The following is a 15,919-nucleotide window of genomic DNA, read 5'->3' on the forward strand; positions in this document are numbered from 1 at the left end:
TCTAAATCCATACAGTGCTCTCTCTGGGATACGCTCCGGGGGTTAAACCTGAGGACGAAGGAGGGAGGAAGAGTGAGAGAGAGAGAGAGAGAGAGAGAGAGAGAGAGAGAGAGAGAGAGAGAGAGAGAGAGAGAAGGAGGGGGTAGGATAGGGGAGGAGAGACGAGGGTGAAGTATAAGAGCTGTATTTACGAGATGGCACGGCGCGCGTTATTTTCTTATCGCACCGGCAATTTCGGGGATATCAATTTAGCGTGGGAGAATTGCATTTTACATTTCACGCGTATTTCACACTCACACCAATTACTTCTCTTACGCCGGTCCATTGTAATTACGCTACTGAGTTACACGTTACACGAGGATTAATAATTGTAGATTGTATTATTAACTGGAACTAATCAGTTTGTCTGGGATTTAATAGTCGACTGTATCGATATGCGAACGTGTGGATATGTTATCGATATTTAACAGATGTTCAATATGCGTTAACGAAATATTCAAATGTTTCCCAAGTATCCGTTTTTCAACAATATCAGAATATCCATTCACCTCCTCTCTCTCTCTCTCTCTCTATCTCGTAGGTACACGCACACGTTCAATATCGTTGCGTGTGCACTGTTCGATCTAGCATAAACAGCGCCCAATAAAATTAACAGGGGATTGGCTCCTGTGGCAGGCGGCGCGTTTGCTTAGCTTACTAGAACTCGAGGACAATGGACCGACCCTGTCGGATAACCCAAATCTGTCGGCCGACTCCGGCTACTGGTGCTCGTTGCCAAGATGAGTGGTCAGCACGAGTCCATCGTCGGGGATTCTGGGGTCGAGATGTGCAGTTTCGGCTCAATAAATGATCGCATCTATAGCGCTTTCTGCATACAATCGTAATGAGAGATGTTTCGCCGGGAGACTACAAATCAGTATCTTGGAACCAGCATCGGTTCGTGCTGTTCGAGACGCGAGGGAAAAACGTCCTCTCGCACTCGCACACGAGTGCGAGTTGCTTCTTCTTCTCTTCTCCATCTTTCTCCTGCCATCCGGGGTAGCACTCCGAGTCTCCCAGTGCACGTACCGTAACGTTTATGTAACTCTGAACTTGAATCGATAATTTACACCGGGATACTTGCGCGAGCAGCTCCGCGCGTTTGGATGCTGTTGCACGTCGCGTTCGATTGTACCTCAACCCTCGCATTTTAATTCTCTCTTTTCTTTTTCCACGTAGTCCTGCAGAAACTGCCAAACGCGTATTTTTATCGACATTTATTAATGTGAATGTACATCTATTAAATAATATCATTTAAAACGCTTATTAAATTGGAACTTAATACACTTGAACGTGCTAAATAATAAATGTGATGTAAGACGGCCGCAGAAACGCGTAATAAGACCCCATTAGCTAGCCAATACGCCGTAACATATACTTAGGTTTAAAGTGCCATGTGTGTTTATCATCTGGAATTGCGTTGCAATTTATGGACAAACGAGCGGGAAGCGATCGACTTTATGATCGCATCAATATCCGGAATGCGATTTTTAATGCCGTGATACATCGTCGGCTGTGCGTGCAACTTGGTGCAGGTTAATCGTGAAATATTATTATGGTACAGTGGTCGTATATCGGGGGCAAATAACGCTAATTAAATGTCTCTCCTTCCCATCCCCATTCTTTCCCGCTACACTTTTCCTCTCTCTCTCTCTCTCTCTTTCGCCTCCTCTCTCTCCGAATAAAAAAAGGGAAATAACACGGAACGGCGAGATTCATGCGCATTATCGGGCGATCATTGGCGCAGATGGGCTTCGCGAAATTGTTGATCGTCCGCCAGGATGACGGATATCCTTCTGGCATTAATCTTTCGCAGGATCCCTCTTATTGTGGTTATCGATTTATCGAATGGCGCGCACAAGCGTCCCCAGACGGTCGAAATTAATGTTCGAAGGCGGAAGTGGACCATTACGACGGTCAAATCCATGGCTTCAATTCAGCCGCGAAACGGTCGTCAAGACAAAGGACTCTTGTCCCTCAAAGACGCCGAGTCAGATACTCCTCCTGTCGGTCTCCCACCCGCCCTGCACCTGCGTTTAAGTGTTCAACGTTAAGCCACATTTCATATTAATTACGCTACATTACGCAGATCCATACATTTTGCGCTTCCTTCGTAATCCCGTCGTGCGTCAAACAGACGTAATTCGGGACATATCTTTAAATTGCCTCGGTGAATGTTGTTGTTCCTCCTTCGTTTCTTGTAACTTTACCAAGCGCTTGTCTCATATTTTTGCAACGAATTCTTCACCTGTCCAGCGTCCTACTTTTCTATCGCGTATTCAGATCTCTCTTTGTTCGTTTCGTTAAAAAAGAAATTCGAGATATCATGATGCATGAGTGGCGTGCTTAATTCTACATGACAATACGTTGCCCTATTTTGGTATTACTTCGGCAAGATCTCGATTGAGTGATGCATCGTTTTTGCTCGAGTATAAGCAATACTGTATATATTTGTCGGCTGTACATATTTTTTTAAAACGAAAATTGAAACGAGCTTTTCGCCGAAAAACAGCTTTTCACCGAAAAATGTAATAAATATCGATTGTTTCGGTGACTTCACTTCGATTGACCTCGCAAGTCTCTCGCTTTTTCGTCGTGCACATTTCGCGGACTTGTTTAAGCCTTCTCCCCGATTTGGGTCTCACCTCGGCACGAAATAGCTTTCCCGATGCAATAAAGCGCGGCGCGTTAATTATCGGAATTTTGGGGGGAGAGTAATTCATTAATACGCTCTCTGACGATGTCGCTTGAGTCGATATCGTCGCCATGCTCGAGAGAAAGGGAAAAAAGATATGAGAGAAAGAGAGAGAGAGAGGCTTCATCCTCTGGTGAGAAATCATCGATTAGACGTTATAATTAATTTTCGCGCTTATTGCATCGCCTCTCTTGCAACCGCGAGATTTCGCAATCGCTCGTCAATGTTATCTCTCTCTCTCTCTCTCTCTCTCTCTCTCTCTCTCTCTCTGTCTCACAGCATATTGGTCGTGGTGGTTAGCAGTGGCGGCGGCGACGGCGGCGGTGATGGCGATGTGGTCAAAGAAAAAATCTCTCGGACGACATTGATGGCAGCGTTGCGGCTTCACGGAACGCGCGGCACTCGCTCACCGACGCTCTATCAAAATTACTTCGCGGCGTTCGACTTTTCGTCGCCATCAATCTTTCCCGGTTTGACTGCTAACGCGGTAATGCAGTTACGTGCCGTGCGCGTGTGGACGCGAGCGCGAGCGCGCGCATCCGCTCGACCCACGCTCGCCGGACCGAGCGGATATCGGGCCGTGCCGTCGAATTCGTCATAAATAATTGAATTAAAAGCGACGACGTCGTAAGTGGATTTGCGGATCACCCGACCTGGCAGAACCTTCGAGTGAATGCTGAATGCACGATATCGGCGCTCGCAGCGGCGTCGCAGATTTCGCGTGCCCAATGTTCCTGTTTTTTTCTCCGCCGCAAAAACGTCATCGCGAAGACGACGCAGGCGTTGCCTGCGAAATCTCATCGGTGACGATTTCTTCGTCGGTCGGGATGTTCGTCAGTGTGCAGGTAGAATTGATTGAAAAGAGTTTTTGATTATTTTGTAAATAACCGCGTAGGTTTCGAATTGTTAATTGAAGAACCGACGATTCTCTCCCCATTTTGGGGATCAAATCAATCACGTAAAGTTCCGGGGTATTAATTAGAGAAAATTGATGAACAAGTTCGTGTGATACGGTGCGACGGGGTCTTTAGATTCATCCAAAGAATCTCATCCGAGATGTCTAAATCAATTGACGATCTCGTAGCAACGACACACGCGCTACGTAATTCTGAACAATATTATGACTCGTGTCTTTGTTGCTTAGCATTACGCATTATCTGCCGTTGCCGAGCTATTGTCAATTGATTTAGATATTCCGCATAGGAATGATGGGTTTTGGTAGGAAATCTACGAAGAATTTTTTGAGCGAAAAATGTAATATTTGAAAAATATGATTCCGAACAGGGAATTCAAATGGATCCTATTTTTTCTACCGTACGTTTTTTTACCCAACGTTCTCTCTTTCTTTATTTCTATTTTACACTTACGTTGAATAAAAATTTTTGAATAAAATATCTTTGAAAGTTCTGAATATTTACACACACTTTACAAGTACAAATATTTAAAAAGTGCAAGTGCTCAAATTGTTTTAGATATTTTGCTCAACTTCTCCTCTCAAAATGAATTATAAATATCTTGCGCAAAATAATGTATATTATATTTTTATTTTAAATATAAAACTTTAACGTAACATTAAGAGAAGAAACCCGAAGTTCTTTCAATATTTTTCCCGGTCATTTACATTAATATTTTTCATTTTACATCGATATTTCTTTTTACTTTTTAATCAGTTGAATACAATTGTTGGTATAAAAATAGGATTTATTATCTCATGCCATAAAAATGTCGACGTTACCGATTAAATGAAAAAGATAAATCAAGCACTCGTATGGTATTTATGTTTTGATTTCAGACAGAAAACTTATGTTTGGAATAAGAATAAGGTTCACAAGTGGTATTGTAATTGAATAACAATGTTGGGACTTTCTTATTGGAATCTATGCTGCATTTAGAAAAATCCTCAGAAATTTCTATGCTGGCGAGTCTAAAGACCTCGTTGCACCGTATCACGCCCACTTGTTCGTCAATTTTCCTTAATAATTCGAAACTTTACCTACTTATTTGTAAAATGGTAAAGGGCTTTTACTCAGTTTAATGAGTACTTTCTGCGCATGAGCGGACGCGCGAGACGTGATAGACACTCTATATAAAGTGCCCATCAAAAGGTATTATGAACGCGTCTCACGTGATACATGCCGACTTTGTCTTTCTGAAGTTGTAATTTGAAGTATTATGTCATGGAGTTTCGAGCGTGTATCATCTTAATTGATATCATTAGCGTAGTTTGTTTGTATTATATTACGCAAACGATCAAATAACCTTCATTAGCGATTTAATTATTTTAACTCGTGGTTTATCAACTAACTTTCATTAAAATTGCGAATCCCACCATGTAATCACAAACACAAGGGAATCGCGTTATTTTCCGCGGCAAAGCGCATGAAATTTTGCGATGTTAACGCGATATCTTTGCTCGTATTACAATTTAGGAATTGTAATTAAACAAAATAACGGTTAAATTATATAAAATAATACCGAACGGATTAATTAGTCGCCCCAATAAACACTTCGGAAATTGGAAATTCAAATAAAGCTGGCGCGCACACGGATGTGTGACGTTATCGCGCTGTGAAACAGGAAAGGGGGGGACAACATAACACTCCTATGAGTACTGATGCGAGAAACGCAGGATAAAAGTGCGTCGGACGAAGGAAGTCCGAAGGAAGTTAAATCCTCCGAAGACTATCGATCTCTCCGAGTGCGCAGCATCGATCACACATCCGTCGTCGAAGTCGGTGACACCGCCAGTATCCGAAAACCGAAAAGTTCGGAAGCACTATTATTGCTCAACGTTGACCAACTTTCGGTCATCGAAATCTGATCGTATAAATTTTAGAATAACGGAAAAGAGACGGCGATATGGAGCCGATATCGCGTGTGAACCAAGTTGGCCATGTCCATGGGAAGTTGCCGAGTTTCCTCGCGGAATCGTGGACTGTTATAAGGATGTCATTTCAAATTTGAGTGGATTTATCGCGTCATTGAATTTTTGCAGGTATCAATCTTGTATGCTTTTAGAGAGAGAGAGAGAGAGAGAGAGAGAGAGAGAGAGAGAGAGAGAGAGAGAGAGAGAGAGAGAGAGAGAGAGAGCGATGAAGCATGCCATCGGTGCATTCTGTTGGCGAAAACGATGACGTCCAGCGTAAAAATATCTTTCTGTGGACTTTATATTTCTCTATTTTGTAAAATATTCACAGTTCATCCAAATAGAAACGATGTGGGGATAAAATCGGCATTCTAGAAAAATTGGAAAAGCGGTAGAAACGTATCTCTCTCTCTCTCTCTCTCTCTCTCTCTCTCTCTCTCTCTCTCTCTCTCCCCCCCTTCCCTTCTTCTCTCCTCCTCTACTATCCCTTTCTCGCTCTCTCCTGCGGTTTTATTGCATCTATCTGTACCTAATACGAGCTCGAGCGTCGTTTCTATGGAATTGCATACCGACTACCATCAGCCTGGCTGATGTGCGCGTCGTGATCATCGATCGTCTTCACCACTCGAATAGTTGTATGATGCCATCGTACGAAAGGGGGATCATTACGCGCTCGTGCATATGAATAAATTTGTAGAGTTATATGCCTACACGAACCAAAGATTATCTGTGTGCTATGTTCGCGTCGTCGTTGCATAGGTATTAGCGTCGACCAACACGTGTACGCGTGAATTCCTGCGCAGGTGATGTTCGCCGAACGATTGTGTTCGCTGCAACGGGCAGGAAATTAGCTCTATGAGCGTGCCGCGGAGCGTGATCGCGCGCTCCCTTTGACTGATCAGTGAACTGAAGAGTGCCGCGACTTCGATAGCGCTTCTTAATCCTTCAGTTTCCATTTTGTTAGAAACTTCAAATATGGCCTTCAAATCATTACTATTATGGCCTTTTCATTCTTATCGGAACGTAACGAATATAGGAATGCAACAATTTTATTTCTTTTTATAAAGTTCGAAAATTTTTTGCGCATCAAGATGCCCCAAATTGATCTTTCGGGAACGATAACAACCATTGAAACACAAATGTGATTCTTTAACTTTCTTCAGTTATATTAAACAAAAGTGGTTTGGTCCCAAAATAAAATAAAGATCTTGGTCTGATGTTGTTCAAATTTTTGTCTGAAATATTTTTTTAAATAATGCGTTTCTTCCGAGACATTTTAGGTGGGCAATTAAATCGGGTCGTCCTTTATATAACCCAAATGAAAGAGATAAGCCCCTCTTTGTGCATTTTTAAATACACAAAGGCTATGAGAGGCATTTTTAATTCTTTTGTTTATTCTTTCACATTTCTTCTTTTCTTTCAAAATCTTCCATTTTTTCACGAAAATTCGTCTGGTGCTTTTAGCGGAACCATTAGAGAGCGAAGCAGCACTCGATGGGTTAAGAGATTTATCGTAGACGCGGTAGTAATGTCTACTGAATAGTTTATCGGCGCTTCTCTACAAAATATCGCGGCACAAAATGAGGCGAATCATAGAAATCCCTCGACTGCGAGATAACCTAGAAAGTCTAATCAATATAATTTAATTTCGCTGGTAAAAATTTATATTGATGTATTAAAAATTCACATTGATATATCATCCCAGATGAAATTCGCCAAACCTGCCGTACGAGCGCATGCATGATACAGGATATACCATTACCATTGTAAGTTATACCGCCTCGCAACTGTCACACGATAGATCGACACACGCAGACATAAATTCTACATCGTAGAATTTCTTTTACGACGCGCATTAAAGCGCATGATAAGAATTCGCGGAGGGGAAGATCCCGCGCCCGGTCGCGGGAGGAGACGTAATAATCATTCCGCCAGATGGAGAAATCGGCCTCGTCGTTGCGCCTGAAAGCTCCGATTGCAATCGATTCGTCGAAAATCGCTTGCTTTCTCTGAGGGGTTCTCTCTTTTCTCGCCCTCTCCGCAACTCCCTCCGCCCCCATCCCATCTGGAGACCCCAGACGGTACAAGAATTATACACGTATAGTCGCTTTCTTACCTCGACATCGGAAACGGTCCTCTCCGCCAAATTGCGAACTTTGCAATGAAGGAAGGCGGTGCCGCCCAATTGCACCGTGACGTTCGAGACAGTGTTGTTGTCGTTCGCTTCATTCACTCTCTGCAGCTCGTCGACATTGCTGAACCAGAGGGCCCGCCAGTCTGACGGTATATTGTAGGGCACGCGTCGATCTGTCAAAGAGAAAGAGAGGAGAGAATGACCGACGGGCACAATTAAGTTAATTTAATCAAGTCCATTTGTTTTCCAGGGGTTGGGAAAGCGAGAGGGGAACGGGGGGAGGGAGGGGAGGGGAGGTCCGAGCGGAAGTCATAGACTCGAACGACGCCGCAATTACAGCCTGGGGTGCGGGAGAGCGGAGGAGGCAGGAGAGGCTATCGTCGGTCCGGTTACCAGCCGGGCGAACTTTTTTATCGTGCCAAAGAAAAATAGAAGTTATAAAGGTGGGTACGGCGCGGCCGCGGCGGTGCGCCAAGAGAAAACAAACGCGGAACGAGCCTGAACTCGGCTTGTTTTACCTCGACCCTCGTGAATTAGAAACTACTTTCCGCGTTCGGGCCCCCTTCTGTGGATTATCTTGTTATTAAATTTTTCAAGCAGGCGGCCTCTCCTCCATTTCCGCGCACTCTACTCATCCCCCTCGATGTAAAACGCTCGGGGGATGCACACCGCATCCCCCGAGCGTTACATGCGGTTTGCGCATCATTGTAATGATGTTTTATGGAATTACTTCAGCATCGTGTGTATGTATGCGCGCACACGGGCACGTTCGCGGAGTGTGTATCTCGATGGAATTTACAACGCGCGAAAATAATCTTATTAGCACCGGATACGTTAATTAATACATTATAAACAACGCAGGTGGCGGCTCAAAATTTTTCCTCGAAATTCGCGCTGACTATCGCACTTGACTATTGTGCAGTGAACGAGTATCATTTTCCTTTCTTTCATTTTCCTTTTCCCAGTTTATACTTTCCTCGACAAAATTGCAGTAATGTAATTCTCACGCGATCGTGGTAAGTGGTGGATATTAATTATATTAAAAGCTGCGCCGCGCCATTGCAGAGAGAAAGAGGAAGAGAGAGAGAGAGAGAGAGAGAGAGAGAGAGAGAGAGAGAGAGAGAGAGAGAGAGAGAGAGAGAGAGAGTGAGAAAGAGGGAGAGAGAAAAGCCGAGTATCTCAAAGTTCTGTTGCGACACAGTCGAAAGAACGAAGGAATTTTTTCCTCGACACGTGCGCGTGCGCGCGTTGCGTTAAAATTTTCACGGATACGACCTATTTCCGGACGCGGCGCGGGTGATTTAGGATGTTTGCCCTAGACGGTAGATTACGATTCAAGGAGGCTGTGCTGGTTGCACCCGTCCGGCGAGCTCGAATGTAGCGGGCTGCTTCTCGTCCTGACCTCATTTAAATAATCTACGGATACGTAGCGGACGTACACGCTTTTTACGCTGTCCGTGAAAAAGGGGGAAGGAAGGTACGCACGGCGGCGCGCATTTACGATGCGCTCTCGAAAACGCAACCGCCCGCGTCGCATGTCTCGTAGAACTTTATGTGTCGCTCTCGAAATTACGATGGACGAAGTCTTTCAACGGTCGTGCTATTGTCCGAATTGGAATTTGACGTATCGGGCAAGAGTTTGGGCAAGAGAGAACGAGCATGAAAGGCGGAATGATCACGAAGCCATATTGTCGTCGTGATAAAGTATGCAGGACATCTCACAGCTCGCGATCTTGGCTTTAGCAAAAGCTAAATTTAGAGCTAAATTTGTCCTCAGTCGAGGCATCAATAATTCCCGGAGTACGAGCGACAGAAAGAGCAAGGTTTTTCACGAATTAGATTTCGGATCACCAGACGGATAACAAAATAATTTTTTTTCGATTGTTTCAAGTAGACTTTATTTTAATAGGATTTTTAAGTAATTTGTAGTTTGGTTATAAAGATATGTTATGCTGAAAGTCGTCATATGTAATAACCTCCCTCGGCATTTTCGCATGGAAAAATTATCTCCAAATTGCTGAGAGAAATAGCTCTCCTCAGAATTAAGTTTGGGAACTTTGGGACTTCTGCCTTATACCTAGTTTTTTATTTTGTATGATTTAACGAGTAATCTTCAAATAATCTTTTTATAAGGGAAATATGTATCAGCCATTACTAGTATGTGTTTTCAATGTACAAGTTCACGAACAATGCACATTGTGACGAAATATTAAAAAGTAAGGTTCTCAACTTGTGTAATGTTTTACTGCTTTATATTTATATTCACATACTTATATGTCTTAAAAATATACATTTGTTTACTACTTTCTTTATTGAGGTACTTGTGTAAGCGAGAATCAAAACCATAAATCGAAATCCTGTCGGTAGAAAGTGTGGAGACCTTCATGCACACACAGTTGTTTGAAAAACCCCAATTTGAATGTAGCCTCCTTCTCCCGATAGCATTTTGATTCATGGATTTCTCGCTTAGACTAGTGTTTCAGCAGAGAGAGAGAGGGTGGGGCGACAGAGGGGGAAGGGAATAACTGTGTTGAAAAAATACTGCGCAAATATACGTTTTTAACTTATAAGTATGTCAGTACAAATAAAGTAGTAAAGAATTACATGAGTTGACCTCATTTCCTTACTTCCCTTAACTTACTTTCTGACTTCCTCTCGTATTATGCGTTTGGAAGTTTTACGTTGAAAAGGTCAAAGTATGCCATGTATGTATTTTTCATTCCATTTCTCCCGTTATTCTTATCTCACATACTGATTTATATACTCCATCAATATGGAGATCCATGGATGGAGATCGAAATTGGGTGACTCAATTACATTAGCATGGGTTCTTTAGTTAATTAAAATGTTTGTTTTTCCTCTCCCTTATTCGGCATCGTTCAAATTTATAGACATCAGTTAATAATACATCTTGATGACTGATTGGATCAAATATCGACATTATCGACAATTGCTTTGTATGGATTCCGATATTACGATGGATCATTAATCAAGCGATCAAAATTGCATAATCTGAAAAAGAGTATCTATGTCTACATGTAAACGGAGCAGAATTATGATTACGGATGCAATGAGGTTAAATTTCACTTTGCTTGCACAGCAGGTCTATGTAGAATAAAATATCTAATTATTCAAGCTTCATCATTCAATTAACACTTTGAATCCATTATCCTATTATAGCGGAACGTGGATAATAATCCCGTTAAAAACTGCCTGTCACAAAGTCGCATTATAATGTACTTTGATCTTAGTTCTTATGAAATAATTTGTAAAAAGAAACGAAACTTTCCAAAATGCTATATACTTTAACCAAGGCTACGTTGCAAGTATCATCTTACAATGTATAGATTATATTAATTAATACGTTTAAACATGTTGAGTAGCACGTTTAAACGTATTAAATGACGCGATTTAAGACGACGCGTAAAGCAGGCTTCAGCCAATTGCACGTTCATGCAAAGTAGAAGAAATTACTCGAAATTGCAGTATATACGTGTCACGCTTCAAGAAATTAGGACTCAAAATGTTGAACGCAAGCAGAGGAACAATTCTCTCTATTATCACGCGTGGACGCGCGCTCTCTTTCCATTCTACCGTCTCATCTTCTGCTTTTGCCAGATTCGATATTTGACCGCTTTCGCGGTGCGGAGAAATGCTGGGCTTGGTTTTTCGGCTCGAGCGTTTCTTGCGGCTATTTGTTTCCTCGCTGTTCCGTGAACACGTTTCAGCTCGTTTTGTCAGGGAGAGCAACTTGATATTTTTGTCGGATTATTCATAGCCAGAAATCCGCGAGTGTCGCGTGAACAAAGAGAGAGAGAGAGAGAGAGAGAGAGAGAGAGCAGCGTCGCGAAATCACGAATTCGCTGGATACAATCAATGATTCAGGCGGAACGATTCAGGTGCGCGTCGCGGTGTACGACGTACGGAGGCGTATAACATATTTGTGCGAGCGTCTTTAATTCACGAGGCCGGGGCAGAAATGTCGCGCGCACGCGGAGAAAAGTTCGACTAGCGCGAGATGGCAGGAGCTCCGCGGTCTCTTCTTTCTCGGGACAGTCGCAGTCCTTTCATCGGGGATTCGATTCCGACGCGGGAAAGTTCAGCATTCTAAACGCCTACATCTCGACTACTGCCTCGTACATAGGTTGCCGCCGCGGCAAACTGAGTTTGAAAGCCTGAAAATAGCGAACGCGCACCGCCGTATTTGTCCGCGCTGTTCGCATTCATCGAAGCATCGGAGCGAGACCGAAAAACGGCCACTGTAACGCCCCGAACTCTGGGAAAGTCTTTTAACTGTTCGACAAAAGAAACTCGACCGTGGAACACGATCGGAAAATCTAATCTCCGCGGGGTGAAGAGGCAGCGTTGGGTGAAATTAATTGGGAATCATTGGTACGTCGTGACTTATTGACAGGAAATTTTTCGAAAAATGTAAATTAATGAACGGCCAATAAGAGAGACTGCGCAAGGTTGTGCAATGGGACGACAAGACCAAAATGGGAAAATAAAATAATTCATTTCTGAAAAGGCTTTCAATTACCCGGATTATTGAGAATGTACAGGATGTCGCACGCGAAATACAATAATGATCGTGGACGAAAAGATCGTCCGCAATTTTTTCCGTGAATTTCTTAACGCATTCGACTTGCCCAATGGGAAACGTTTCCCATTAGAAAATAGATGCTCCCATTGGATCAAACGGATGTGTATCGAAACTTACACCGACAACCTTTCTACCTACGACCATACGTGTACCATTTTGCAAACAATCACATAAAGCTTCCAATTGATCGTTTTAATTCTACTTAATCTATAGTTTTGTCGAAAAGACCCTATTTAAGAACCTATAAATGGCAAATTGTAATGTCTCCTACCGTATTTTTCGAGGCGCTGAGTATGATTTTTATATTCAACTGTAAGTCCCCATTGGCTCTCCAGAACCTCTGTATGTTACACAGTTCAAATTGAAAATAGACCAGAATTTCGATCAAGGCGGCGCCCGCCGCCGTGTGCTCGTAGATTAGGTCAAACTGAACAAGAAAGAACGTTACTTCGCTTGCAGCTGATTGGCGAGCGGCGAGAAGATGCTTGAGGCATCGCCTCGCGCGCGATCAGACACTAACCTTCTTTAATTAATAACTCAACATCTTACGTGGTTGTTTACAAAATAGTGCAGGACTTTCTTGCTCAGTTTGACCTAATCTACGAGCACACGACGGCGGGCCATCGCCATCACACCGCCATCACACCGCATCGCGAGCGATCGTGCACCAACCTTCTTTAATTAATAACTCATAACGCGATTAATAACTCTACGCGGTTCTTCACGAAATGGTACGGAACTTTCTTGTCCGATTTGACGTAAGCTGTACATATACACGAGCGTTGTGGTCTATTTGGTCGTTTTATGTCAAACATTTCGTACAATTTCAGTAATAATTAGCAGTATTTCTGTTTGTTTTATTGCATTATAATTGTGCAAAGATTATAATTGTGTTGATTCTGCATTTTATTTCACAATTATATTCCTGCGTTATGTACATTTATCTACGGTTATAATACAATGAATCGAAAAGAAGAACAATTTTTATCGTCACATTGAAATAATACAAATATAATTATGTAAATTATGTAATATTTAATTATACAGCTTGAGAGAATAATTCTTCCATTCATTCGCTTATGTTTTGATATCAATCGAGCGATAAGTTTCTTCTTTTCTATCTCATTATATCGATTGTGAAAACGAGGGGAAAGTCTGAATTGCTTTTTTTCGCGTGCACATTGAGCAAACTTGTGCAATTGACTGTTCGAACACGGTTCTTGTTCCACGCAACGTAACACCTGTCTTGTTCTACAGACTTCTCCGCATTATATTTCGCGCATCGTGTCCGCGTTGTTACCTTTCTCAGTATATTGAATTTTGCACCCGCTTGCAAATAACGAAGTTACAACGTATTGTTTAACTAGAGGCGGCGTGAATAATTCAAATCAAAGCAGTAGGCACCGCTGCGAGTTTCTGCCAATGTAACGTTCCGCTATCTAATTTAATGCCGGCAAACATCATTGTACACGGCATAATAAATGAAAATAATTAATTACAACACTACACTAATGCGGGACGCGCGCGATTGTTACCTACTCCGCGGAACTCGGTGAATACGGAATTCATCATGCAATAATCCCTACGGTACATTATCAGGTAAATTACGGAATACAAGTCTATGTCCGACATCGGGCGGTCCGATTTTACGTTTCCGAACACTTCAAAAGTGGAAACTGCGCAAAGGCTGCGGGAATCATGCTACCCCTCCTTTTTCCTCCCACTCCTCGCTCTCTCTCTCTCTCTCTCCCTCTCTCTCTCTCTCTCTCATTTATGTTATCGAGATCTCCCGAGTAGGAGGAAACATTTTTTCATTAATCGGTACGAATGGCGCGCATGTGAATCGTTCTCGCAAATCCAACATTCCGACGTTCTATTGCGAAGAATAAAAATACCGATAATGCGAAATAGACGAGATATTTTTTACATTTACACACAAGATGAAATATTCACAGAAGGAAACAGGAGCAAACGAAGGGCAAAATCGGAGAAAAAGATCGGAAGCAGATTTGTACGCGTTCCGCATGTCCATTGTGCGAAATTGCTCGCGATTTGACTTGCCAGTCAGTTATCCGTGTTTGGAAGTATAATAGAGGCCACCGGAAAACAAAGGGACGCGCGTCCTATCGTGATAAAGGGGTAAGTGGGCTACGTGCGGATGCATACGCGGACAGGAGCAATCGGCGCCCAAATGCACGCGAGCTCCTGAAAAACACGCTCGCTCCGTTCGCGGGACAAAGGATCGGCGCGCGTGCGGCTGAGCGTTTCACGGCACCGCTTTGTGTTATCTCGCGCTTATTTTATCGAACGTGTAATTTGGCCCCACCGTGGCCCCGTGTACGCACAGGTGCTCTGCAGCAGTGGCTGGCCAAGCAGGTGGCTTGCTGGTGTCTGGCGGGTCGCGCGCCGATCAAAATTGAGCACGATAGCGCGTGAGCGCGAATGAGCCTTATTAAATTTCCATGCGGCTCACGTGAGGAGCGTATTTTTGGGCAACAGGATGTCCCGGCCGTGGCGGAGAAACGAGGACGAAAAGATTGGCCGAATCCCAGGGAAGTTTGTGCGCGCTCGCTTCTTGTATAATCGGGGATACATCCGGCATGGAATTCAAAACGCGAACCTCGGCCCGTCGCGGTAGCCTCTGCGGCTTGCCCAGGGAAATCAATAGACGCTTACATGACCCGGTATGGTATTTTTTCTCGCGTCATGCCGTTCAATCGGCCAGTGCAGGCGTCGACGCAGGGGCAAGACGGGGGCGGGAGGAACGTCGAGGAGTCGAAGGACGAGAAGCGAGACGGCTAGAGGAAAAATGAGCGCACGAAGTTGCAGCGAAGGACGAAAATAGCGAGGCTGGAAAAACGCACACAACGCTGGCAGATAAGGTGGCAGGAAGGTTCAGTCTCGTCTCGGTCGAGGATCAGGGCGGAAGGGCCGTGAAAATGAGGCCGGGGAAGAAGGAGCAGCATGGAGAGGGGGGGGGCAGCGTGGAGCGGAAAGGAGAGAAGAAGAGCGGAGAATAGAGAAGCGCGCCGGGGTCGAAATGGCAACGGAGAGCCGCATGTATAACAGTAACCAAAATGCTAGGACCACATCAGGACGTTACGTCTGCCTATCCTCCTCCTCCGTCGCAGCCGCCTTAAACGTGTAGCGTAGCGTCACCACCTGCATATATACATGTCGTTTGCATAGAAATGGCACACGTCATTCCGCAGCGCGGTCTTTGCTTTATAAGGCAGGGCCGCTTTCCGTGCAGATTACTATTCACCGGTTCTCCATCCTATTCTACGGCTACAGGATGACTACGTCGTCGACGACTGTCCGGCAGGCTTGTATTCTTGGAGCGAGGCTCGTTGTCGCAGAGCCTGCCTCTTGCACGGCGAGGCGGCGGTCTTTTCGCTTCGCTCGTTCACAACGGGTGATTTTCGAAGCGACGTGTCTTGCGTCGTATTCCTGCCGCGCGACTCGTCGCCTCGCTCGGGGTGTGTTTTCGATTTTTCATTCGTCCGACGCGTCGATTGCGACGCGATCGAATTTCCAGGTGGACGGTCAGAAATTAGAACGCGTCGATGAGACCCCCATTGG

The 15,919-nt window shown here is 44.0% G+C and overlaps 1 protein-coding gene and 1 long non-coding RNA gene across 4 annotated transcripts in view; one reads left to right on the forward strand and one right to left on the reverse strand.

The window, feature by feature from the left end:
• The window catches only part of dpr12 (defective proboscis extension response 12), a 357,607-nt gene that overhangs the window by 118,198 nt on the left and 223,490 nt on the right, over positions 1-15,919 (reverse strand). For all 3 annotated transcript variants that reach the window (XM_011139984.3, XM_025298143.1, XM_025298144.1), the window contains one exon: positions 7,717-7,907. In XM_011139984.3, coding sequence (XP_011138286.1) covers positions 7,717-7,907 — 191 coding nt within the window. The remainder of the gene's footprint in view (positions 1-7,716; positions 7,908-15,919) is intronic.
• LOC112588396 (uncharacterized) overlaps positions 1-15,919 on the forward strand; it is a 260,117-nt gene that overhangs the window by 31,274 nt on the left and 212,924 nt on the right. The window lies entirely within an intron of this gene.

This window comes from Harpegnathos saltator, unplaced genomic scaffold (genome assembly GCF_003227715.2).
Source record: "Harpegnathos saltator strain DR-91 unplaced genomic scaffold, Hsal_v8.6 scaffold208, whole genome shotgun sequence".
Taxonomy (NCBI): domain Eukaryota; kingdom Metazoa; phylum Arthropoda; class Insecta; order Hymenoptera; family Formicidae; genus Harpegnathos; species Harpegnathos saltator.